The 26,310-nt window shown below is 34.3% G+C and overlaps 1 protein-coding gene and 1 pseudogene across 1 annotated transcript; both read right to left on the bottom strand.

Annotated features, from left to right (window-relative positions):
* Positions 1 to 7,854: 7,854 nt before the first annotated feature.
* LOC140983586 (probable phospholipid hydroperoxide glutathione peroxidase) lies at positions 7,855 to 10,383 on the bottom strand. The gene is made up of 6 exons (XM_073450677.1): positions 10,096 to 10,383; positions 9,311 to 9,387; positions 8,808 to 8,869; positions 8,458 to 8,576; positions 8,139 to 8,306; positions 7,855 to 8,052 (listed from the first exon to the last, which is right to left on the bottom strand). Exons 1-6 carry the CDS (start codon positions 10,366 to 10,368, stop codon positions 8,020 to 8,022), a joined length of 732 nt encoding a protein of 243 aa, XP_073306778.1. The 5' UTR covers positions 10,369 to 10,383; the 3' UTR covers positions 7,855 to 8,019.
* Positions 10,384 to 11,789: 1,406 nt separating this feature from the next.
* Positions 11,790 to 16,014, bottom strand: LOC140981981 (multiple C2 domain and transmembrane region protein 7-like; annotated as a pseudogene).
* Positions 16,015 to 26,310: the final 10,296 nt, after the last annotated feature.

Raw genomic sequence — 26,310 nt, forward strand, 5'->3', positions numbered from 1 at the left:
GATGTGGCCATGTTCAAATTGATATTTTGAGTTGCTTAATATATTTTGAGTGTGAGAAATTAATAAGTATTTTTTCTGTGAAAGAATAAACTATATATTTCTATATTATAGATGTTCATACAAAAGTTTTGAGGCAATTATTTATAAGAATTGACAGTCTAAAAGGTATATATATAAACTTGTTGCTAAAACCCTCAAATTTTGTATGTATTACGTGTGCTTTTTTAAGTACCTGTACATGGAATTACAAGGGCAAACAGATGTGCCCAAAGTTATATAATTAAGTTTCTTCATCTTTACCTTATAACATGTTATCGATTTTCAAATATTTCATGTGAAGATTTTCGAGTTTTTTTAATTAAACCTCCAGTGAACTAGCGAAAATTCACACTTCTCCCTTATAAAAATTAAATAAGTGTCTTATACCTTAATCTTTTATAAAAGTTGTACGAACACTCCCTGCACCAGTTAGAAATCTGGCTAATTGAAATATTTTGATGATAACTCATAGACCAGTGTTCAAAATGGTCATCAGACAAAACGATTAAAAAGAAAACTCAATTTGCTACAAGTCATATTTTAGGTCGACTAGACTAGTTCGGATGTTATCTATGTTAACTAGACGCCGCAAGATCGAGCTGGATAACATAAATACAGCTGCCGACAACGTCCTGTTAATATAGATAACATGGATTCTTTCCCTTTCGTGATTGGCGTAGGACCAATGATAGCATAACTATCGTTGGAAGAGATTAGTAAATCGAATACAAAAGATCATATGCGATATTCGTGTTAATATCTGTAACAGACAAACTTATAACCATACAGGTTTAGCTCATTCAATTTTCTTATGAAGGTTTCGACTTTAAACTTGATAGCACATTAAGTTTTAGCTCTTTTTTTTTTTTTGACGATAGGTGAACTTTAATTTTAAAAATACAAGGATACATAATTTATCAATTATCACAAAAACTCACGTGAGATTGTCTCACAGTTAATTTTGTGAAATAAATTTCTGACTCAACCTAACTTATTAAAAATTATTATTTTTAATGTCAAAAGTATTTCTTTTCATAATCAAGCTAGAAGCAGAGCTCTACGGGATATGCAAGATTGTCCCGCCCAGTAGTCGGAGACCCCATTTGCCCTGAACATGGATTCCTTCACATTTCCTACAAAAACCAGGCCATTCACCAGTTGCAATCCCAAGAATGTTCAAAGCATGTGTTGTCTCAGTTGTATTGGGAGCATTTACATGACCATCAAGAGTATAATTATCGTCATTATTAGTGAAACATTTTTACCACAATTGTTCTCCTTGATCATCACTTGCAAACGAGGGATTTGATTTGAAGTTGGATTTTCTAACTTGTCCCAGCGAGACTTTCTAGAACCGGTATAAAGAATAGTCGCAAATTCATACGAAATAAATATCTCACAAATAAATGTAAGATTTCATCTAATCATTGATTCGGCTTTTTTGTTAACACATTCATAATTTTCTCTTATTATACAAATTAAACTTTGTTGTGAAAAAGTAAAAATTTACGATAAAAAGTAAAAATCTCAAACTTTCAAAATTATCACACTACACACTTTATAATATTTTTCTCTCAACTCAATTGTGTTTTTCTTCACAAATGAGAGATCTATTTATAGAAAATCTTTAAAAATAATCCAAAAATAAATTACATCATTACCTTCATCATCACACACAAATTTCAATATTCAACACCTAATTTTACCTAATTTTCAACATTCAACATTATAATTTTCAACACAAATAAATATTAATTTTCAACACTCCACCTTGTGATGATGATCATAATGATTGTCTTCATTACGTGTTTTTATACTGCCTTGTTAAAAACTTACTAGGAAAAACCCATTGGGATAAAAACCATAGTAAGGGAAAAAGAGTGCAGTCACGTAAACTCTCCCTCATGTTGACACGAACAATTCTTCACAGATTTCATAGATTGCGAATCCCAATATTATATATGTGCTTTCTGAATATTGTCGTAGGAAGTACCTTTGTGAAGAGATCTGATAAGTTTTTGCTTGATTTAATGTGACGAACATCAATATATTTATTCTTCTCAAGCTCCTTGGTGAATGCGAAGAACTTAGGAGGAATATGTTTAGTTCTGTCGCTTTTTATGTATCCTTCTTTCATTTGAGCAACACATGCAACATTATCTTCATATAGTATTACAGGCTTCTCGTCGAATGATAATCCGCATGAGATTTGGATATGTTGGGTCATTGATTTTAACCACACACATTCACGGCTTGCTTCATGTAGTGCGATAATCTCGGCATGANTACTTAAATATGATACTTCTGGACCAAGAATATCTTCATCATCTTCACATGGACGGAATGGATCCTTTTCTATGTTTAATGATCTAACAACCATTGGAGTACTTAAAGGATTTGATTTATCCATATTAAAACGTTTAAGGATCTTTTCTGTATAATTTGTCAGGTGAACAAATATTCCACATTCTTTTTGTACTATTTGTAAACCCAGACAATACTTGGTTTTTCCAAGATCCTTCATTTCATATTCTTCCTTCAAGTATGAAACAACTTCTTGAATTTCCTTTTTCGTTCCAATGATGTTTAAATCATCAACATATACAACAATAATTACGCATCCGGATGTTGTTTTCTTAATGAAAACACAAGGGCATGTTGAATTATTATATATCCCTTTTTCATCAAGTGATCACTTAGCCGATTATACCACATTCGGCCGGATTGCTTTAACCCATATAATGATCTTTGTAATTTCACAGAATAACATTATCTGGGTTTTGAACTTTGTGCTTCAGGCATCTTAAATCTTTCAGGGATTTTCATATATATATATATATTACTATTAAGTGATCCATATAAGTAAGTTGTAACAACATCCATAAGACGGATTTCTAAATTTTCAGATACAGTCAGGCTAATCAAATACCGAAACGTAATTGTATCCATCACGGAAGAATACGTTTCTTCATAATCAATTCCAGGCCTTTGGAAAAAAACCTTGTGCAACAAGTCGAGCTTTATATCTTACTATTTCATTTTTCTCATTTCGCTTTCGAATAAAAACCCATTTGTATCAACAGGTTTTACACCTTCAGGTTTAAGGACTATAGGTCCAAAAACATTACGTTTATTTAGCGAATCCAATTCAACCTGGATGACATCTTTCCATTTTATCCAATTCTGTCGATTTTTACATTCACCAAAAGATTTTAGTTCATGATTTTCATTATCATTTATGATGTCGATTGCCATATTATAAGAAAATATATCATCAATTTCTTCTATATCTTTTTGGTTCCATATTTTTCCAGTATTAATATAATTGATAGAGATTTCATGATTCTCGTCAGTTTGTGATTCTGACAGAACATTTTCATCATCATGTGTTTCTTCAGGAACAACATTCTCTATTTTGTGATCATCATGTGTTTCTTCAAGAACATCATTCTCTATTTTGTGATCATTGTGTTTCTCTATGAATTTTCTTTTTCGAGGATTTTTATCCTTGGAACCGACTGGCCTTCCACGCTTCAGGCGTTTTACGACATCATGACTTTGTTCAATTTGTTTCTTTGGAATTTCAATTCGAGCAGGAGCATTTACAGCATGTATATATGATTTAGTTACCCTTTTTGTGTCTGCAAATGCATCTGGTATTTAATTTGCTATTCTTTACAAGTGCACAATTTGCTGTACATCTTTTTCACATTGTTTTGTTCTTGGATCCAGATGTAACAATGATGATACATACCATGTAATTTTCTTTTCGGTATGTTTCTGTTCTCCCCCTAACATTGGGAAGATTTCCTCATTAAAATGACAATCAGCAAAACGTGCAGTGAATACGCCGCTTGTCTGAGGTTCAAGATATCGAATGATTGATGGACTATCATAACCGATATAAATTCCAATCTTTCTTTGAGGTCTCATTTTCTTTTGTTGCGTTGGTGCAATAGGCACATACACCATACATCCAAAAATTCTCAGATGAGAAATGTATGGTTCTTTACCAAATGCAAGCTGCAATGGGGAGTATTTATGATATGCACTTGGTCTGATGCGAATTAATGCAGCAGCATATAAAATTGCATGTCCCCATATAGAAATAGCGAGCTTTGTTTTCATAATGATTGGTCAAGCAATCATTTGCACACGTTTAATCAATAATTCAGCCAATCCATTCTATGTATGTGCATGAGAAACAGGATGCTCAACAATGATTCCCATAGATATACAATAATCATTGAAAGTCTGGGAAGTAAATTCACCAGCATTATCAAGTCTAATTTTCTTGATTGTATAATCGGGAAATTGATTCCTCAATTTTATTATTTGAGCAAGTAATCTTGCAAATGCAACATTTCGAGTTGACAATAAACATACATGTGACCATCTGCTGGAGGCATCAATCAATACCATAAAGTATCTGAATGGTCCACATGGTGGATGAATTGGTCCACAAATATCACCCTGAATACGTTCAAGAAACATTGGTGATTCAGTTTGGATTTTGGCTGGTGATGGTCTTATAATAAGTTTTCCAAGAGAACATGCTTTACATTGAAACTTATTATTCTGAAAGATCTTCTGGTCTTTCAATGGATGACCATGTGTATTTTCTATAATTCTTCGCATCATTGTTGAACCAGGATGTCCTAATCGATCATGCCAATTGGTTAATATTGAAGAATTATCAATTACCATGTTTGATTCAATGGGACGTATATGTGTATAATGCAATCCAGTAGGGAGCATTGGTAGTTTTTCAATCACATATTTCTTTCCTGATTTATATGTGGTAAGACACATATATTTCTCATTCCCTTCATTCATTGTTTGAGTATCATACCCATGGGAATATATATCATTAAAACTCAACAAATTTCTTTTCGATTGTGGTGAATATAAAGCATCATTGATCAAAAATTTTGTACCATTAGGTAACAAAAATTGTGCTTTACCACATCCTTTAATCAAGTCTACAGGACCTGATATTGTATTCACCGTTGTTTTTGTTGGTTTTAGTTCCAAGAAATATCTTTTATCTCGGAGGATAGTGTGCGTTGTACCACTATCGGGTATGCAAACTTCAGCTTTGCTCATAGCATTTTCCATATTTGAACTTCAAAAAATATGCAATGAAAAAAAATTAATGACAATACATATTTAAATATAACACATATCATAATTGTACAATAAAACATTATCATATAAATACATGAAAAATAAATTATTGTACATTTATATTCTACCACTATATTGTTCATTTTCAGAGAAATCATTGAGAAAATCTGCAGCATCAATATTGTTCATTTCTATCCCACCAACATATTGATCATTTCCAGAGAAATCATTCATAAAATCAGCAGCATCAAAATGAGTTGAATCACTCAAACGGTCACTTCGCTCAGTGAAGTTGGTCTCCTTTTCTTTCCCCTTTATCGATTCTTTATAAAGTTTGCAAAGATGCTCAGGGGCTCGACAAATACGAGACCAATGTCCTGGAGTACCGCATCTGAAACAAGAACTTTCAAATCTTTTCGAGTGATTTTCATTAACACTCATGTTTTCTTGATGCCTTTTCTGTGGATGGTTTGGGACGTTATTTTGAGATGAGTTATAGAAATAACTATCTCGATTATTTTCAAAACCACGGCCGCGTCCACGACCACGACCACTTCCTCGTCCACGTCCACGTCCACGACCTCGACCTCGACCTCGACCTCGACCAAAACCTTGTCTTTGAATTTGATTTTGGTTTCCAGGTTTAAATTCATTTTTACTTACAGCATTTACTTCTGGAAATGCTGTTGATCCAGTGGGTCGGGACTGATGATTTCTCATTAATAGCTCGTTGTTCTTTTCCGCCACAAGAAGACAGGCGATGAGTTCAGAATATCTCGCAAATCCACGCACTCTATATTGTTGCTGTAGTGTTATATTTGATGCGTGAAACGTGGAAAATGTTTTTTCAAGCATTTCCGATTCTGTAACCTCATGTCCACAAAATTTTAACTGCGAGATTATTCTATACATCGCTGAATTGTAATCACTGACTTTTTTAAAGTCTTGGAATCTTAACATATTCCATTCATCACGGGCGGTCGGAAGTATAACTTCCCTAATATGTTCAAATCTTTCTTTTAATCCTTTCCACAGAGCCATGAGATCTTTTTCAATCAGGTATTCACATTTTAATCTCTCGTCGAGATGTCGACGCAAAAATATCATGGCTCTTGCCTTTACTTGTGATGTGCATATGCCATTTTCTTTTATGGTCTCATTTAGACCTAATGACTCAAGATGCATTTCTACATCGAGAGTCCATGGCATATAATTTTTCCCCGTAATATTAAGAGCAATGAATTCGAGCTTTGCCAAGTTAGCCATGGTGGTACTAAAAAGAATTATGATGCATTTTATTAGTTAATGAATATTGCAAAACAAAGTAATAGATAAACAACAAGTACAAGCATTCGTAAAAATAAAGAAAACACACGAGGAGGATATTTTCAGATAAATACAAGACTCGTGAGTATGATAACCAAAATAATTAAAAATAACCTTGAGAAAACCATCTTCTTTTTTCTTCGAAAATTTGATGAAGAATAATATTTAGAGAAAAAGAGAAAGTTGGAGTGATTGAATGTGTTTGTAAGATCATATTTATAGGGCAAAAACTAGCCGTTTTGTTACCGTTTATGACCGTTGGTGTACAAGAAAATAAATGTATGTATTTGTATAATTTTATAGTAATAATATGGTGTATATAATATTAGTAATGTTTTAAATAATTATGTATATCATATCACAATATTATAATGAGGTGTCTTAAGATGTTTTGTTTAAAAACCTTATAGACTTTTATACTTGTCGTATCACTTACCGGGAGTGTGGGATGTCGTCTTAACATCCTCCCAGGATTTATAACAAGTTTTTGAAAAATTTATTATAACATTATATTATATATTAAGTATATACACATAAATAAATAAACAGTAAAATAAATATTATTACTTTTGTTACCTTTTTCTTCTGTTTTGGAGCTTGGAAAAATATGGAGGACTTTTAGAGCTTCGTGCTGATGACGTGTTGTAAAAATTTATGGTAAAAAATAAAAATATCAAACTCTCAAAATTATCACACTACACACTTTATAATATTTTTCTCTCAACTCAATTGTGTTTTTCTTCACAAATGAGAGATCTATTTGTAGAAAATATTTACAAATAATCCAAAAATAAATTACATATTACCTTCATCATCAAACACAAATTTCAATATTCAACACCTAATTTTACCTAATTTTCAACATTCAACGTTATAATTTTCGACACAAATAAATATTAATTTTCAACAAACTTCTATTATTCTGATTACTATTAAATTTGAACAGAAATCACAATCCATGAATTTCTGAAATTGTATAATTGAAAATTGCTCTCTTATTTTACGATCAATTTGAAACAATACATTCCAAAATATGTATTTCAAATTATCTTACTTTCTTGTTAAATGTCTTTCCTTCCTCCTTTAAGTTATGATGTCATGCAAATAATTTGACAATGTTTCGCTTGTGATGACCTTGTCAAGTGAACCACTCAGGTATCCCATCGCATGCAGCAGCGCATTCATCTTTTCTGGTGACTGGTTTATATTACTAGAAGCATTTTTGAATCTCAGTGGGTAGTAGTGTAAGGACTTTTGGAATGGATCGTGTATACTTTAACTGGTTTCTATAGAGCGACGTGCCATAAAAATTCTTATTAGCATACAAAATACCATAGAAAGTCAATTACAGCACAATAAAATATACTGATACATTTACATGGCATAAAAGGTCTCACATTACTTCATATTACAAATGCATCTTAAACACATGCAAATTCCAACAAGAACTCACGACGTTTTATTTAGAATCCATCCACAATGGGACTTTTATTCATCGATGCCAAACGAACCCGAAAACAGCAGTGTTTATGCCTTCTCCAGAAGCTTTTTAATATCCTTCTGCAAAGTAACAGGATCGAGGAATTTTTAGGTTATCGGGATTGTAAACGAGGCAACGCCACAAAGCAGAAACTAAATTTTGTTACCTCTATGCTGAGGGGAGAGGTGGTGGGTAAGAAACGATCAACGACATGACCCTCTTTATCGACAAGAAATTTTGCAAAGTTCCATTTGATACCGTCCCCAAGAAGGCTACCTTTGCTTGACTTTAGGAACTTGTATAATGGGGCAGCTGTGGGACCGTTCACGTCGACCTATATGTTTGACATGACAGGTAAAGTTTCTTCTACAACTATGTGGAAACGGCTCGGCCAACTCGGGGATAAGGAAACATTTCACAAATCAAAGAAGCGTTTAAGTTGGAAAACACCTCCTAAAGGAAACCAGCTATGTTAAAATTGTTACCTTGTCGAAAATGGGATACTCTGCCTTGAAGCGAGTGCAAGCAAACTCTTGAATTTCTTCATTGGTGCCAGGCTCTTGTGAGTTAAACTGATTGCATGGAAAAGCCAATATCTCCAAACCTGCACATAATGGAGACTTATCATAGAGTAGTCACCAGGGATTTTCCTCTAGAAAATTACCCAAATTATGGGAGAAAATTAAACTCAAACAAGGCGAGCTTCAAATACTCATTTGTTGCAAGACATAATGCTACAAAGCTTTTCAAGCCTCAAACAGCAGGAGTAATTTCGTCACCTCCAAGTACAAAGTGCGACAATAAAAATTAAAAGAATAAGACACAAATATCAGACCTTGATCCTTGTATTTCCCATACAGCTGGGCCAACTCGGTGTAATTTCCGCTAGTCAGGCCACTGCACAGGATTAGGAACGAAATCACATCAACTTTTTCATCAGAATGTAAACAGATGCACTACTAAGTCAAACAGACACAAAATTGAAATGCTCATTCTCAAATGGTGCACACAAGCTTGAAAATAAGAAAAATCCTCTCTTGTTTATCATAGTAAATATTTAGACAAGACACCAGAAGCCAACATGCGGGTAAGTATACTATTGACATATACGTGACTATCTAGGATCAACAATTTGTATCTATGGATCAAGCATGACAACCAAATAAGAAAGACAAACTCAACACGACTTCCCAATAACATTTTTTGAAAGGGCCTAAACAGCGAGCACAAGTCAAGGTGCCATCCCAAGCATGCAAAGTAGCATAGAAGAATTCCTTTCCTACACTCCAATTCTAAAAATAATTCATTAGTACAACATAGAAAGGGGTATGCGCATACCACTGCGAGGCCACATTGACAATAAGCAGGACCTTTCCCTTGTAGATGCTTAAATCAACATCATTTCCTTTAATATCCTGCAACCACCCACCAATATCAATGAAAAAAAGGAACCAAAAGGGAAAGCAAGAGCTAATTGTAGGAAAGGATCTTCTAATTTGGTCCAGGGATCAGTTAAAAAAAACTCATGTGATCCTGTGGATCAATTTTGTTTTAACCAAATCTTCGACGGACCAATGAAAAATATATTTTTTTTTTTCAAAAATAATACTTCCAGTTGCATGTAAAGGTACAGACGGATCCAACCAAATATTATTTTTATGTCAAAAATATAACTTTAGATGCGAGACCGACTCTACACACATTTGTGGGTGTGAAACTTTTATTCTCCTAAGATTAAATTCGTATCCTATTAAAAAATTATAAGATCATATCTAACATTACAGATGATATTTGAGATCTTGAGGCTGTTCAGCCAGACAAGATCAAGCTCATGCTCTTCTTTCTTCCAAATTATAACCAATCAAGTTAATTCAGCCACTAAAATGTCGGCATAACCTGATACAAGATTTTTTCAACCACACCAAACAAATCCCTAAATTCCCCTCTCCAAGAAAAAGAAATTTGGCAGAAATTCCAATATCACAAAAAAAAAAAAAATAACAATAACAAATCATTCACACTAAAATTAAAGAGACAAAATTGACTACGATCAACAATAAAGGATACGCCTATAATGAAATCATCCACTTAATTTAAAAATTACATAGATGAAATAGAGGTACCTTAACAGTGAAGTCATGAACTGATTGAGGGGCGGCTGACTGGCTGGCCATTGTGTGATCTGCTCTCGCTCCTAGAAACAAAGATTTTCTTGAATTAATCACACCAGAGACAGCTGAAGTACTCACAAATCTAGCTTCGTATGGCTTCGAAGGAAGAGGAATCGAAGAAATACGCGGTGAACCGAAATGGGTTTTCCTAAGAATCGACAAAGAACTCAAAGGTCCAACGAATTTGTTTAGATTGTTCAAAACCCGGTTTGAGAGAAAGAACATAATGATCGAGCATATATATAAAATCAAAGGAACAGGAAGAATAAATACGGGGTGGTAATTTGGTTCTGTATTAGCACGTGTCACGTTGAAAATTAGAGTAACGTGGAAGTATAGCCTCCGAGCATGTGCACGTGATTCGGATTTTTTGGAGTTATATTATATATTGTGATGACAAAAACGTATGTGAGACGATCTCACGATCATATTTTATGAGACAGATCTTTTAATTGGGTTATCCATAAAAAAATATTATTTTTTATGCTAATGATATTAATTTTTATTGTGAATATCGATAAGTTTGACCCGTCTTACAGATAAAGATTCGTGAGACCGTATCACAAAAGACCTACTTTATTGTGTATTTGTATAATTTTTTTCAATTGATATTTGCAAGAGGGTGATACGATATTTATTTACAAATTAATCATATTCATATTTATAATAAAAATAATATTTTTCATGGATATCAAAATAAGATATCGATCTCACAAAATTGACTTGTGAGTTTTTGTGATTTTTTTTTATATAAAATACAAATAATACCATAATCGTATTGTAATTTGTGATGATTATGTATTGTAATTTGAATGGTTTATATTTAAGTAAGATTATGTCATAATTATAAAAATTAGTAAGAGACTGATCTACAATTTTCAAATAATAAATTTAAAAAATAAAAAATAAACAAAATAGACCAATACCAAATATTGTGTCTGTTATGACACAATAGTATAAGATTATAATACTATAATATCATATAGAAATATAAGATATAGAGATACTTAGAAAACACATATTAAAAATTAATTTTTTTTTTAAAAAAAAGAATCAAAATGCAATTTTTTATGAGTGGACATATGTAAATTGGGGGTGCAAACGTGTCATCTAGAAACGAATACATACTCTTGGAATATTGGATAAGAAGGATAATATTCTTATATAGTAATGCAAATTAATTTGGTGGTGGAAATTAATATTTTTTTTCCTTAAAATTTTTGTGTCATTTCTCATAAAAATTTATTCTTTTTATATAATCAAGATTTCAGTATCCATATCAATCTACTTTTTGGATTGTAAATTAACAAAATTTTCAAATGAAAAAGGATGTAAATGTACGAATTGTAGTTTTGATCTTGAAAATCCATAGGTATTACTTAAAATTTCAAATGAAACTATGAATATTTATTATCAATACAATTATGTATTTGAGAGCCAAATATTTTGTATGTATGATTTGCACATGTTTGAATTAGCCATATAAATTTTCCAATAATTTCTTTACTTCATATGTTTTTAATTATCATATCAACTTTAAACTTTAAGAATGATATTTGATAAATTCATANTACAATAATATTTTTGTCATTTCAAATATATTTATATGTACAGATTTTCTTTTTCTTTTTTTTAATAATAAACTTACAAGGTTAAATTTATTTTAATTAAATTGAAGCCCAACTCATAACATATTAAAAAGTCATTACAAACATACACCTAAAACATGTCCCAATCCAAAATAATGTCCAAAACCAACATAACATAGTTTACAACATGCTATCGGTCCTAGCCGGAAGTCGCCTGAAGAAGTTCACGGGCACGGAAGGCAATCGGTGCCGGAACCGCGGGTGCCTCATCATGTACAAACCTGTTAATGCTGCAATTATCTGAAATGGCGTCACATACAAAACTGAAGCTGCGATGAGGCAGAAAGTAACAAAGATAGCCGTGGCCCGAGGATCCCTCCAGCTTAGCAAAGATTGGCATCGCTCGCCTTGAGTTGCAATGTCCCCAACAACGGTCTGAATCCTCCCAGCAACGCTCCTCAGTCGATCATATCTCATCCGGACCATATCTGGATTTTTACTCGTCGGGAATGTGTCGAACTCTTCGTCGAGTTCATCAGGATGAACTGCCTCGGCCTGTGAGATTTTGGTGTTCATGTGGGGTGGATATCTTGGTCTATACCGGAAGTTCCATATTCCTATCAGAAACATGTAGAGGAAAATTGTAGGTAGGATCAACTCGGGGAAGGAGACGAGCATGAGGTATAGAACATGCACGAGCACGGTTGTCACTGGGTTTTTCCAAATACAGATATCGGCGAGCCATTTCCCTACAGAAAACAAGCATGAGAAGACCGACATCAGTCGGAAGAAGTTGGCTTTGCTTCGGCGCATACTCCAGAGGTGTGAGTCGACATCAGACATGTATTTCTACGACCTCTTTCCTAAGTGGGGGCTCGGCTCGACCCAACCTTGTGGCCACTATGTTGACAGCTTGGTGGCGTAGCATGTCTAACTGCATGACCGTGAAAGGCCTTATGTAGTGCATTTTCGGAAGTAGGGGTCGTGAGTAAACATAGAGCATGTTTACGAAAGAAGTTGACGAGAATCGTAATGCCAAATGCAACTCTCCCATTTTCTTGATACCGGTGGGGTGGAGAACTAGCAGCGGATAAAAATGTGTGTAGACTCTACCCGTTTCTAGTGTTGAAATTCGAATACGAACCTTTCCAATTTTCAAGTCCTTGTTTCCATTCGGACCTTTTTCACCCAATTGGCTGTTGTCGAAGACACCGACTGTCAGGACAGTTGCTGGATCAAAAACTTCCCATGTATACTGCTCATTGTATTTCGGGGAAAGGTTGTCAACAACAGTACGGGTTCGGATCCATTTGTGCCCGTATTTTGCCACACAATATGTATCCGAAGTGCCCTTTCCATCCCGAGTTTTCATAGGGTGAAGCCCAACAGCGTTCAACACACCAAGTTCCAAGATCCCTACTGGAGGCTTCCAAAGTGGTTTTGCTGTGGGCCGAAGGTCGCTGCTGTAATGAGTTGACTCGTCAAGAACATGGTAGCCTCCGTCTAAACAAACCCGGAGATGGAGTTTACTAGAGAATTTATCTTTCTTGAGCTGATCAACATCCACGACAACAGGCTTATCAAGATTAAACCAACGAGAATGAATGACGCGATCATCAGCACGTTTTTCAACCATACTCAATGGTATAATGACCCTCCCGATTGTTTCATCTTTCCCCGGAGCCACGCGATCCTCGACCGTCAGAACAAGATGGTCTTCAAAAGGTTCCGCAGCTACAAAAAACAGATCCTCGTTCCATAGAGGGTTGAAATTTTGCGCGGGAACCGGCTTCGTTCTCATAAGTTGATTGCCTATCTGTGCCTTAACATAAGCATCTGGTTCTCTGCCCCTGCGGGGATGGAGCGACAGAAGTTTTGAGAATTCAAGAGAAGGTTTCATTTGATTACTCATGCTTATTCCAAAGCACTATTATTTTTGGGGTCAGGATCCGGATATGTAATTATTGGAATAATTGTTGGAGACTCAAATGACGAATATGCAAGCATACGTTTCATGCTTGTTTGAGTAATAGCAATGATATTTCCCAATGTCTTCTACGATGGTACTAAGTCCTGGGCTTCAACAACATTTACCCGGACATACCACAAGCGCGGTGAATGATAGACTTTTGAACGTATGAGAGCAGATGCAGCAGCTGAGCTGTCGATTGGTGTAGCTGCATCAGAGTGACATGCATCAGGAAAGGCCTCATCTGCTTGAGTACCGATCCAAACCGCAAGCATCAACTCACCCTTTGTCTTCTCTCCCTTCTTGTCTTGGAGTCGATACCACTCAGGAGCCAGAGGACTATCGGGTGGAACACGCATTGGGACCTCGTTGAGGTCGAATCTGATGAAGCCAACAAAGTCATCTTTCATGAGATCTTTATCCTTGACAACTACTTCAAGCACAGATGCTTGCATCCGCTCCCGTGAGAAGGCGAAAACCACATTCCACAATGGATTTTGCTGTTTCTCAATGTGCTTGGTAACACCTTTATAATTTCCGATTTTCACCTCCACATACGGATCCAAACTCCCAGTGACATCCATAGCAGGAAGGTCACGAGCCTTAACAACCCTGACAAAAAGGAAGTGCATTTTTTCAACAAGATCGTAAGTACCTGCAGCTGTCCTATCTGTCTGAATCACACGTCCCCCAACAACTCGTCCTCCTCCAAGAAAAGGACTCGTTTCCTTAAGCGAGTAATCGACCGGTTGTGCCGATGATGCTGATTGAACCCGAACAAGGGTTGAAGGCTGTTGTTCAGCAGCCTTCATCTCGTCTGCCACATATTTAGTTGTTTGATGAGGAACTGAAAATGCCGGAGCATGATTCTGCGGTTCTGACTTTTCTCGCTTCGGGAGATGATGAAATGTGTGTCTCGCCTCCGATTTAAAATTTTGACTTGAATTAGAGATAGGTTTAGCAACCTGTTCCGGGGGCACTTGAGTTTCCTCGACTTCAGAAACAGGAGCAGATGACTTTATAGATGGATCATCTGTAACATAAACTCTCAGTCCTAGCTCCCCACGAACGCGAGAAAAGATACTGCGCTTCTCCAAAGGATACTGCAAGACAACCGCGTCAGAACAGGGAACGAAGGAAGTCCCATTGATGCTCACTTTTCCAAGAAAGGACCGAGTTTGAGCTGCTTTCACATTATTGTAGATACAAGCATCAAGAGTAAGACTGTTGAGGGCAGATGGATCGGTCATATTGAAGAAAAAACTCTCATTCCACACCGGATTGATATCTTTTTCCTTGATACTTGTACGATACTTTTGACCATCGAAGCAAAGCTCCACAAAGGAACTACATGAACCCTGTCCGTCTTTGGGTAAAAGGTTTTGAGCACCAACCACATCAACTCCTATCTTCAGGTCACCCATGGTCATTGTAGTATGTTGTCTACGAGAAAATCACTATCCGAAGAATGAGGTTCCAGGTCCTGATAGCTACAACAACAACAACAAAGAAAAACAATTGGATCTCAAATAGAAAGTTTATGACTGTCATTGAACGAAAGAAAAGAAATTATGCCAGAAAAAGCCAAGCAAGAGCATTCACATGATACCGAAAGGACAAATCTACGAGTAATACAAATTTAAGCACAGCAAAACCATCATTTTTTGCCGTAAAACTTTGATTAAATGCTGCGTCACAACCCACCTCTCAAACTAAGATTTCAAGTCGCATGAAGAAGGAATGGGACAAAATTCGCAGAAATAAACTTCATAAAATGAGATGCAACGCAAGAGCATTGCGAGTAAACATCAAAGAAAGTGATGACATATTATTGTTATCGAGCTTTCAAGACAATCAAGAAAGTCATTTACTACGAATCAGAAAATGCTACATGTTCTCAGATTAATAACAAAAGGACAGAGACGAGATTTTCTGTTCATAAACACCTTCCACCTACAACCTTAAAATATATAACCTTAATTAAAGTCCAACTCTCGGGTCATTCGGAGGGGAATGGTACCAAATTTGATCCAACTTTATTAGAAAAAGAAACAGATCAGAGTAATAAAAACAATAGTTTATGGCACATGAACAGATCTAGCTTGACACAAATATTATTTTAGTGCAAATCAAAATCAAAATTTTGTCTTTGAGAATGGATTTGACAGAATCATGTATTACGGCCCACAAGCTAAAGTAGCCATAATTATTAAAACAAAGATTGACAGCCAATACAGACAAGAAATGAAATCACGTTCATTGAAAAGTCCACCTATCTTTTCTTAAAATTTTCACAAAATACACTTCAGGGATTTTACTAAACTCTAACTGACAATGCAACAAAAAGAACCCTACTTTTTTCAAGAGAAATTGGTGGCAACAACGTGGTGAATTTTTTTTTTATTTAGAAGAAGGAAAATATTGGGTCAACAGTTTCATGTGCTCGTGGGTGTACCTCGTGGAGAGATCCATGTACTTAAACAAAGAATTCTTGAAATTACAAAACTAAAGTTTGCTTAAGAAAAAGAAAGATGCATGTAGTTTAGTCACATTCGAGTCTAAACTGCATATACTATACAAAGGAACTAAAGAGAGAAGGCATAATATAGACATCAATACATAATAATTAATAAGTATAAATATAAAATAACATAATATAATTACAAAAAGGTAAGCCAAAATACTTTGATGAGCAAAAAGACCACTTTTTTTAAAATCATTAAAACGTAGATATGAAAAGGTTATAAAAAAAAGTTAAGATAAACGTAATCTAGAGCAGCTAAGTTTTACATTAAATGAATTTTACGTTGGCCCAGACAAGAGAGACGCACAAATGTGTGTTGTGCGTGAAAAAACTGGAAAGATTAATCTTCTACCAGAAACAAAAAGCTCATCAAAGTCTTCAAAAATTTCCACACAAATCGGTGTTTTACGTCGAAAAATTAACTTTTTCAAGTGAAAAAAAAAAAGACGCTAAAAACCAAAGAATTCAAGAAATTTTAAAAAATTGGAAAAACATTTCCTGTGTTCTGAAAGAAATACCAGTATTTGAATCTGAAAACAACCCTTCAGCAATTATCCACCAACACAAAATCTACCCCTTGAACTGAGAACGAGAAAGAAACAAAAAGAAAAAAAAGGTTCACAAATCAAGAAAAATGCACAGGGGTAAGAAAAAAATTAACAGATAAATGCAGCAAAAGACAGCACTGAAATGTATGTAAGATTAATCGAGAAGGGTGGCAGAGGAGATACTGGGGTTGGGTGGGTGGGGCTTTGGACTTTAAATCATCGTATGTGCAAAGGAAAATTACGGTCATCAATGGCATAACAGGTGGATGATGGAGGAAGGGGTCACACGGCTACTTGTATTATTTGGTTTCACTTTTGCTTGCTTTCTTTCTTTTCTTTTTTTTTTTTTCCTAAAAAAAAATGTATGATGGTCAAGGATATAATTTGAAACTTTGGAAAGTATATTTAATAATGAAAATTTTGAAATTTGAGAAATGTATATGTATATATGCATGAAAAGCTTCAATAAATATATATAATGATAATTATATAATATTATTTGGAACCAAATTGAAGTTTAAGTTTTAAAAACATATATTTTCTCGACTATTAATAATCTATCATATAAGAGTTTATTAATCCACGAACAGATACAAGGGCATAAACATCCAGAATCATTAACACCCAAGGAAATGTACTTTGTGCTGTTACGCGTATAAAAAATAAAATTGTGTCTTGAATAACATGTATAACTTTTGGACTAGTGGTAAGCGTTTGATCCTACCAATTGATATCGAAGTGAGGTCATGAGTTGAAGTCTCTCAATAAAGAAATTCTAGTGCGTCAAGTTGCTGACGTTGAGTCGCTTGATTTGGTTAGCTAGATGTGCCGTAAAAGTATATATAATATGTTAAAAATGATTTCTTGTAATTTTAGTTACTTATAATCTCACAAAACAAATATATATAGCATACACGTGACTTGTACATGTTGGATACCAATGACTTCCACTCGTTTTTAAACACAGCATTCCAATTAAATCGTTTATTTATATAGTTTATATTTTACTTTTGAGATTATAAATTCACCATGAGATTTACGACATAACATGAAAATCCAAGTTATTGCCAGAGATTAATTTAATTATTTTTTCTTTATATATTTAATTAAAAATACTTAAGTTTTTTTTGGTATTCAAAACGATCGGAAAGAATACTAGTAGGAATAATTTTTAATATGTTATATTTTTAATTGAACAAGAAAATTATTTTAATGATTAATTAATTAAAATGAAAATATATTAGAATTGTGATGAGTTGATAACCAAGTAAGCTGTTCGATCCAATATTATTTTTAAAAATTTAAGCAGTAATTGTATAACAGGGTCTTATATTATTTTTAGAACAATATATGAAATCCCTTTTCTTTAATTGTAAGTTTATTTATTTATATAGATATTGTTAATTCTAAATCCGAAATGATCATCCGCATATAAAAAATATTTTTTTTCCTCCTGAAAACGCGTCCGTTGGTTAAATTATGCGGATGCAATAATTATTTTTGTTGGATAGAGCAATCGATACGTGATATTTGAGCTACTCTATGATTTAAAATAATTGAATTGTTTCATTACCACCAGCTATAGTTTTTAGTAAAGTGACAAGTATTCGGTCTAACAATTGGTATCAGAGCGAGATCATGGGTTAAAATGTTAGGTTAAGCATGCATGAGTAAAAGTAGTACTGAGATGAATCTTTTGAAAAATTTTGTTCTTCAAGCTGTTGATGTTGCAAAGTTTAATGTAGTTGGCTATGTGTGTCGTAAAAGAGTTATGTCAGATCTTAAAGGGTAATGTTGTATCTGTTGGGGACAGAGTTGGCAATATGAAAAAAGTAAAACTGATTTATAAGGGATATGAGATATCACCAGCAGATAGACACACACCTCCCTGGACTCATGGTTCTAATAGTCTGACACATTAGAACCCAAGTAGGTGCAGTATGCGCTGTCACAAGTATAAGCAAATAAAGTTGCTCCTTGGATAAAAACTCGTGCGATTATTGGAAGAGATATTTTTGTGCAATAATTGATCATGTTGGGTAGACTGTAGAACAATCGAAACGTGATATTTGAGCTACTGTAAAATTTAAATGATTTGAGTTGTACATTTATCACCAATTACAATTTTTGGTAAAGCGACAAACGCTCGGTCCAACAATTGATATTAGAACGAGATCATGGATTCAAATCTCCCAAGAAGCATATTTATATTCTTCTTGAGGGAAATGTTGGGTTAAGCGCACATAAATTAGAATAGTAATGAGATGAGCGACCTCCTAAGAAGTTCTTGTGCGACAAATAGTAGACATTGCACTGCTTGATCTGGTTGACTAGATGAGCAGTAAAGAGTGACGTCAGATCTTAAAGGATAATAATGTCTCTCATGGAGACAAAGCATGCGAAATGAAAATGGTAAGACTGATATATAAGGATATGAGACTAGATAGACGCACAACTCTTTGGATTCATGGACCTAACAGGCCCACTCATTACTACCAAAGTAGTTGCACTTTTCGATATCATAAATATAAGCTAATAAAGTTGTGTCTCGATTAACAACTATAGTTTTTGACTTAATGATAAGTGCTTGATCTTTTACTGCCGAAGTCATTTCGGAAGAATATTTCTAAAAAATCACATGAAATCATGTGTATCCCTATGAAAATTAAGGTTACGTATACTATTGAAAGTATTTAAAAAAAAATTGGGGAAAGAAAAAATAGCTGTTTTTAGCACACTTAAATAAAACCATGTAATTTTTTTTTATAGTTACGTAGAACATTATAATTTAATATCGTGGAGGAAAAAACAAATTAGTATAAAGTGTAGAAACGACATATATAATACAAGTGTTCATAAAATAGAATGGTTAAAGATTTGAGCAGCTTTAGCTGCCCATTTCAAATGTAAAGTTCGCAAAGATTTATATTTAATTTAATGAAAATCCTTCATTAAAATTGCAACTGAAAATGTTTGATTATTGAAATATGAATTTATAATCGTTTATACAAGTGAGCTACCACGTGTGGAATTTATTTCGAAGAATTGAAAGAACACAAATGGAGATAATATTTTTAAAATTTCAAAATTTCCTCGCAAATGTTGTTGATTTTAGATCGCTAACTCCATATTAATTTTTCCAAGAATAAAAAGAAGACAAAAACTTGTGTAAGACGGTCTCACGAGTCTTTTTTTTGTGAGACAGATATCTTATTTGAGTCATTCATGAAAAAAAATTACTTTTTATGCTATGAGTCATTCATGAAAAAATATTAATTTTTATGCTAAGTACCCCTTTCTTTTACTAAGAATAAAGAATATTAATTTTTATTGTGAATATCAGTAAAATTGATACGTCTCATAAATAAAAATTTATGAGATTGTCTCACAAGAGACTTTTTCTAAAAAGAAATACATCTAGAGAGCAAAATAGTGTATAAGAAAAAACAAAAATAAAATTCATTAGAAGACCACCAACCTTATCTTTATCTCCTTAATTAATATAATACAATGTTTTAGGCGGCGAAACGTACGAGAATATGATATCAAAATTGAATTGTAACAATTGCTACTTTCCTAGTACGTGCTATTTATTATTCCAATTAACTATTATTTATTTGCTTAAATGAATACTAAACTTCTCCACGTTCCTTCTTCTTCTGGCGTTACCCAAGTATACTCACCTACCAGTCCCAAGTACCCCTTTATTTTTTCTTTTTTCTTTTTCTTTTTTATCTTGAGAACCCGTATTCACTGATGTTTTGATAAATTTAAAGGATCAACGTAAAGTAAATCATATTGATCAGATAAAATACACTGAACAAGTCTTATATGTCCAACTCAAATTGAGAAAACAGAGAGAAATTGATCACTCGACCTTTTGATAGTGTCCTTCATATCCTATCATCTCAACTATCTTCCGAGACCAAGCTGTGTCCCACCCCTTGGTCCTTTCTATACTTTTTTTATTAAAAAAAAATTTTAATTTAATATAAATATCAGATCTTTTATATCAGAAATTTTATCATTACTAATAACAATCATATATACTACAAATATAAAATATTTTCTCGTTCTTGTCATTAAATATTTATGAAAGCACATAGAGTAGATAAAAATCGAACCTGTTTTCGAAAATTCGGTCCATCATTTAATGAATTCATTATCAAAGAGCACAAAGGATCAATTGATATCGATCTATCGAGAAAGATTGAGCAAATAATACGATACAATTTTTATATGAAAAAAGACATAAATTGTTGATTTGTATCAATATAAAATAAATGAGGAAGTTTTACAAATTTTTTTTTTTTTATCTAATATAAGCAAACCAAAGGTTTCATAGTTTATGGTATTTCAAATTGTAACTGATAAATTAAATTATTATTATTATTAAAAAAAATATTTTCCACATGTTATATATACATATAAATTAAAAAAAAAATTGTGGGTCTTTTCCATCATAATTTATAGAGTTTCTTGAAGTAATGTTATGTCGTTGTCACTAATTTATTTTCTATTTTCTCGTTTCTTTTTGGTAAACATAAGCTTGTTTCTTGATTGCTCATTACATATTAATGCTTGAAAAGCTTTAACTCAGGGCTCCCAAAAAGTTGGCTGATATAGATGCATGGGAGAGCACTAAAAGAGCATATGTCAGATGCTCAACTCAAACAGATTGAGGTAAAAATTCAAGAATTCAAATTTTATACAATTTTTTTCGTAATATAATTTCACTTCCGAAACACGAACTGATGAAACTATTTACAAATCGGATTGATGATTTATGGGAGGAGGTGTTGGGGAATTACACCCCCGAAACGATGCCGACCACGATGATAATAGTACCCAAAAACTTGCGGAATAAAATAACCAACAAGAACACAAAGATTTACGTGGTTCACCCAATATAGGCTACGTCCACGGAGCACTGCAACTTTTATAACTGGAAGAAATATTACAACAAGTGTATACACCAATACACTCAATATTTCTCACACTCCCAACCCGAGTATACCGAGAAAATAATTTCTCTAACTCACACAAGAGAATTCCCGCACTCAAGAAAAAAATACACTCTTTTTTTCTATGCACTCTCTATTTATCAAAGCTAAAAAGCTTTTGATTTTGGGATACAATAACTGAAGGAATTGAGCTCTATTTATAACTAATTCCCTCGTCCAATTTTTAAAATCAATCGATGTGGGAAAAGATTTTATTATTATTTTATTTAATGTGGGTCCCACCACATTAAATAAAATCTTACCTAACAATTCTCCCACTTGAAGACTTGATTTCAATCATGTCTTCACACCATCAGTGCAGCAGCTCATACCTCCTTTGTTAGTCTAGGAGACCAACTGAAGTCAAACACAACTTCAGTTTTTCAATGATAGCAGCCTTCGTGAGCATATCAGCTGGATTCTTGCTTCCAGGAATCTTCTCAAGCTTCAAGACTTCATTCACCTGATCTCTAAGGATCCCCATTCCAAGGATTTGCTTTGCAGCACCCAAATCCTTCAAAGCAAATTCCTTTGATAACTCTTTCTCGAGTTTATCAATCTGCTCCAGACAAGCTCCTGCTATCAACATATCATCTACATATATCAGTAGTATGATATAATAACCATCAAGCTTCACATAACAACAGTGATCAGCCTGATACCTCAGAAAACCATCATTATTCATTACACCATCAAACTTCTTGTACCACTGTCTTGCTTGTTTGAGACCATACAAGCTCTTCTGAAGTTTGCACACCATTTTCTCTTTCCCTCGTACTTCAAATCCCTGTGATTGATTCATTTCTTCATCTAGGTCACTGTGAAGAAACGCAGTCTTTACATCCAACTGCTCCAGATGTAAATCTTCTTTTACCATCAATCCAAGTACAGTCCTGATAGTAGTTAACTTTACCACCAGAGAGAAAATATCAGTGTAACCAATGACTTCCTTTTCACCTTTTACACCAAGTATTTCTTTGTACCGCTTGCTACCGTCATGTTCTAACCGGTACTCCCACTTGCTATGTAAAACCTTTTTACTTTCAGGAAGTTCTGACAACTCCCACTTGTGATTGGATGACAGTGAATCCATCACATCTTTCATGGCTAACTCCCACTGTTTAAAAGTCTCATAAACATCCGATTTATTTTCACAAAATAAACCCAAAATTTCCTGCTCGAATCGTCAACAGTAGTGCCATAATATCTTGAGTGATCTCCAAGGGATGTCACAGGAGATGGTCCACATATATCAGTATGTGCCAGCTCCAAATCCGCTGATTTCGGTTCTCTAACCTCTTTTGAAAAGCTCACCTTTTTCTGCTTTCCAAAAAATACAGCTTCACACAGCTTGTTTTCAACGATCTTTAATTCCGGTAGCTTTCCGTTTGAAACAAGCATCTTCATTCCCTTCTCACTCGTATCCCCAAGCCTACTATGCCATAGACTTGAATTAGCTCCAGCATCCACAGCCGCTAATTTATTTCTCAAACTGGAAGTCATATAAAGTGTTCCAGTTTTCTTTCCTCGAGCAACAATCATGGCTCCCTTTTTCACTTTCCAGGAACCATCACCAAAGGTCACCTTATGACCTTCGTCGTCAAGCTGTCCTACTGAAATCAGATTGTGTGTCAACTTTGGTACATGCCTTACTTTGTTGATTTTCCAGACAGATCCATTTGTCATCTTCATCCGGATATCACCCATACCAACAATTTCCAAAGGTTTTCCATCAGCCAGGAAAACTTTTCCGTAATCTCCCGCAATGTAATTATCGAATACATCACGATTACCAGTGGTATGAAACGAAGCTCCCGAGTCCATAACCCAAGAATCAACCGAGCTTTCCATGGATAGTAATAGAGCATCATGTACCTCCTCAGTAACAACATTAGCGTCGTTCTTTGTTGATCTGCAATTCTTTTTCAAGTGACCAGTCTCACCACAGCTCCAGCACTTCACATTCTTTTCAAAATTGCTTTTGTCTTTTCCGTTTCTCGACTTGGATCTACCATGCCATTGGTTAAAACTCTTTTCGTCACTCCTGCCCCTTCCTCTATTCTCGAGATTTAGAGCAGAACTTGATGATGTTCCTTCACCAGAATCCATCCTGCGAACTTCTTCAGCAAGAATTTGATCTCTGACATCATTGAATTGTAGCTTTCTTTTTCCAACAGAGTTACTAACCGCTGCCCGCATTGGTTCCCAATTGTCTGGTAAAGACGCCAAAAGAATAAGTGCCCGAATCTCATCATCAAATTTAATTTCAACCGATGTCAGCTGTGAAACAATCGTGTTGAATTCATTGATGTGTTTAGCCACCGATGCATCTTCTCTCATCTTCAAGTTAAATAACTTTTTCATGAGATATACTTTATTATTTGCTGATGGCTTTTCGTACATGTCCGACAAAATGGACATCATCTCCTCCGTTGTTTTTGCCTCCGCCACGTTATGTGCCACGTTCTTCGTTAGGGTCAATCGTATTACACCTAACACTTGTCGATCAAGAAGCTTCCAGTCATCATCCTCCATCTTTTCCGGCTTCTTTCCAGATAGAGGTTGATGCAACTTCTTGCTATACAAATAATCAATAATTTGTAGTCGCCAGAACGTAAAATCTGTACCGTCGAACTTGTTGATACTCGGTCCCGATCCATCATCTCCGGCCATCACTTCTCTAGCCTTAGCAAAAAGTCTAAAAAATCTTTTCTGATGTGGAAGATCAGACAAAGCTGCAACCACAGAGCATACTCAGAATTCTTAAGAATTTTCACAACAAGGCTCTGATACCAGTTGTTGGGGAATTACACCCCCGAAGCGATGCCGACCACGATGATAATAGTACCCAAAAACTTGCGGAATAAAATAACCAACAAGAACACAAAGATTTACGTGGTTCACCCAATATAGGCTACGTCCACGGAGCACTGCAACTTTTATAACCGGAAGAAATATTACAACAAGTGTATACACCAATACACTCAATATTTCTCACACTCCCAACCCGAGTATACCGAGAAAATAATTTCTCTAACTCACACAAGAGAATTCCCGCACTCAAGAAAAAAATACACTCTTTTTTTCTATGCACTCTCTATTTATCAAAGCTAAAAAGCTTTTGATTTTGGGATACAATAACTGAAGGAATTGAGCTCTATTTATAACTAATTCCCTCGTCCAATTTTTAAAATCAATCGATGTGGGAAAAGATTTTATTATTATTTTATTTAATGTGGGTCCCACCACATTAAATAAAATCTTACCTAACAGGAGGCTATACTGGACGAAGTGGTGAGTCAATAAGTTTTGAGGGTTCTATTTGAATGTTAGGATTATGTATGGATCCTTGAAATCTTTGGGATTTATTTGTTGTTAGGTCTCACATGCAGCAACTTGACATAATAATATAAAAATAAAGTATAAAATTGGATATCAATATTTACGTGAAAAACCCCGAAATATTATTAGGGTAAAACCACGGGCAAAACAAAAAAAATTCCACTATAATATTTTATTGTGTACAATCACTCACTGTGTTTTAAAAAAGAACACACACTCTCTTGATACATTATAATGAACATCTCACAAATATTATAGAACTAAGCACTAAAATGCTATAAGATGAGAGAAAGAACTCAAATGAGATACTTGAATTATGAAAGAATGCATCTATTTATAGATGTAATTTCTTGTCTGAACACGTGCTTCTTCCTCGTCTGAATGTATATTTCTGTTTCATTTTTTTCTACCATTTTGACAAACTTTTAACATGTAAGCCAACCATTCAACCACCATCATGAATTTGTTTTCTGCCACCGCCTATCATTTGCCTACATTTGTCTTGGTTCTAGCAGATTCATTGTTTTAGTATTTGGTTTCATATTGAGTCTTAACTACATTGGAGTTGAATCGATTCCTAATGCAAAATCAGGAAACTTTTGAAAAGAAGAAGGCAAAGCAGGGAGAAAAGATGAAGAACAAGATGGCTGTCATTCATACTACAGCCGAAGAAATGCGGGCCACAGTTGAAGCTGATCGCGAGCAAGCTGTTTTCACAGTGGAGGAGGCGTCTGCGAAGTTCCGTGCAACCGGTCGTGTGCCTAAGAAACTATATGCATGCTTTGGCTGCTGATTTTTTTTGTTTGAACTGTGAAAGATATAGTACAGTTTCAGTTTCTGAAAATTGATTGTAAGATGTTGAGATTAGTATTTGTGTGTGTTTTTTTGGTCTATTTGTATTTACATTTTGATGTTGTTTGTGGTTGTATTGATTGATGATTTTGAGTTGATACAATGGATATGAAATTTGGCCACTATTTGGGTTACTACCAACCATTAACGTCACCCATGACGTCGGCATGATTATCATTGTTTCGAGTTGAATAAAAGTTGGAATCAGAACTAAAGTATTCGAAGATGATTTGGTTTAGACATTTCAACAAAGTTTATTCATTTTAATATTTAATGGTAACAAAATAAGGAGAAACAAGATTCACAAGATCATTAATAATCATAAATTTTATTCCTATCA

The sequence above is a fragment of the Primulina huaijiensis genome, chromosome 8 (assembly GCF_012295235.1).
Source record: "Primulina huaijiensis isolate GDHJ02 chromosome 8, ASM1229523v2, whole genome shotgun sequence".
Taxonomy (NCBI): domain Eukaryota; kingdom Viridiplantae; phylum Streptophyta; class Magnoliopsida; order Lamiales; family Gesneriaceae; genus Primulina; species Primulina huaijiensis.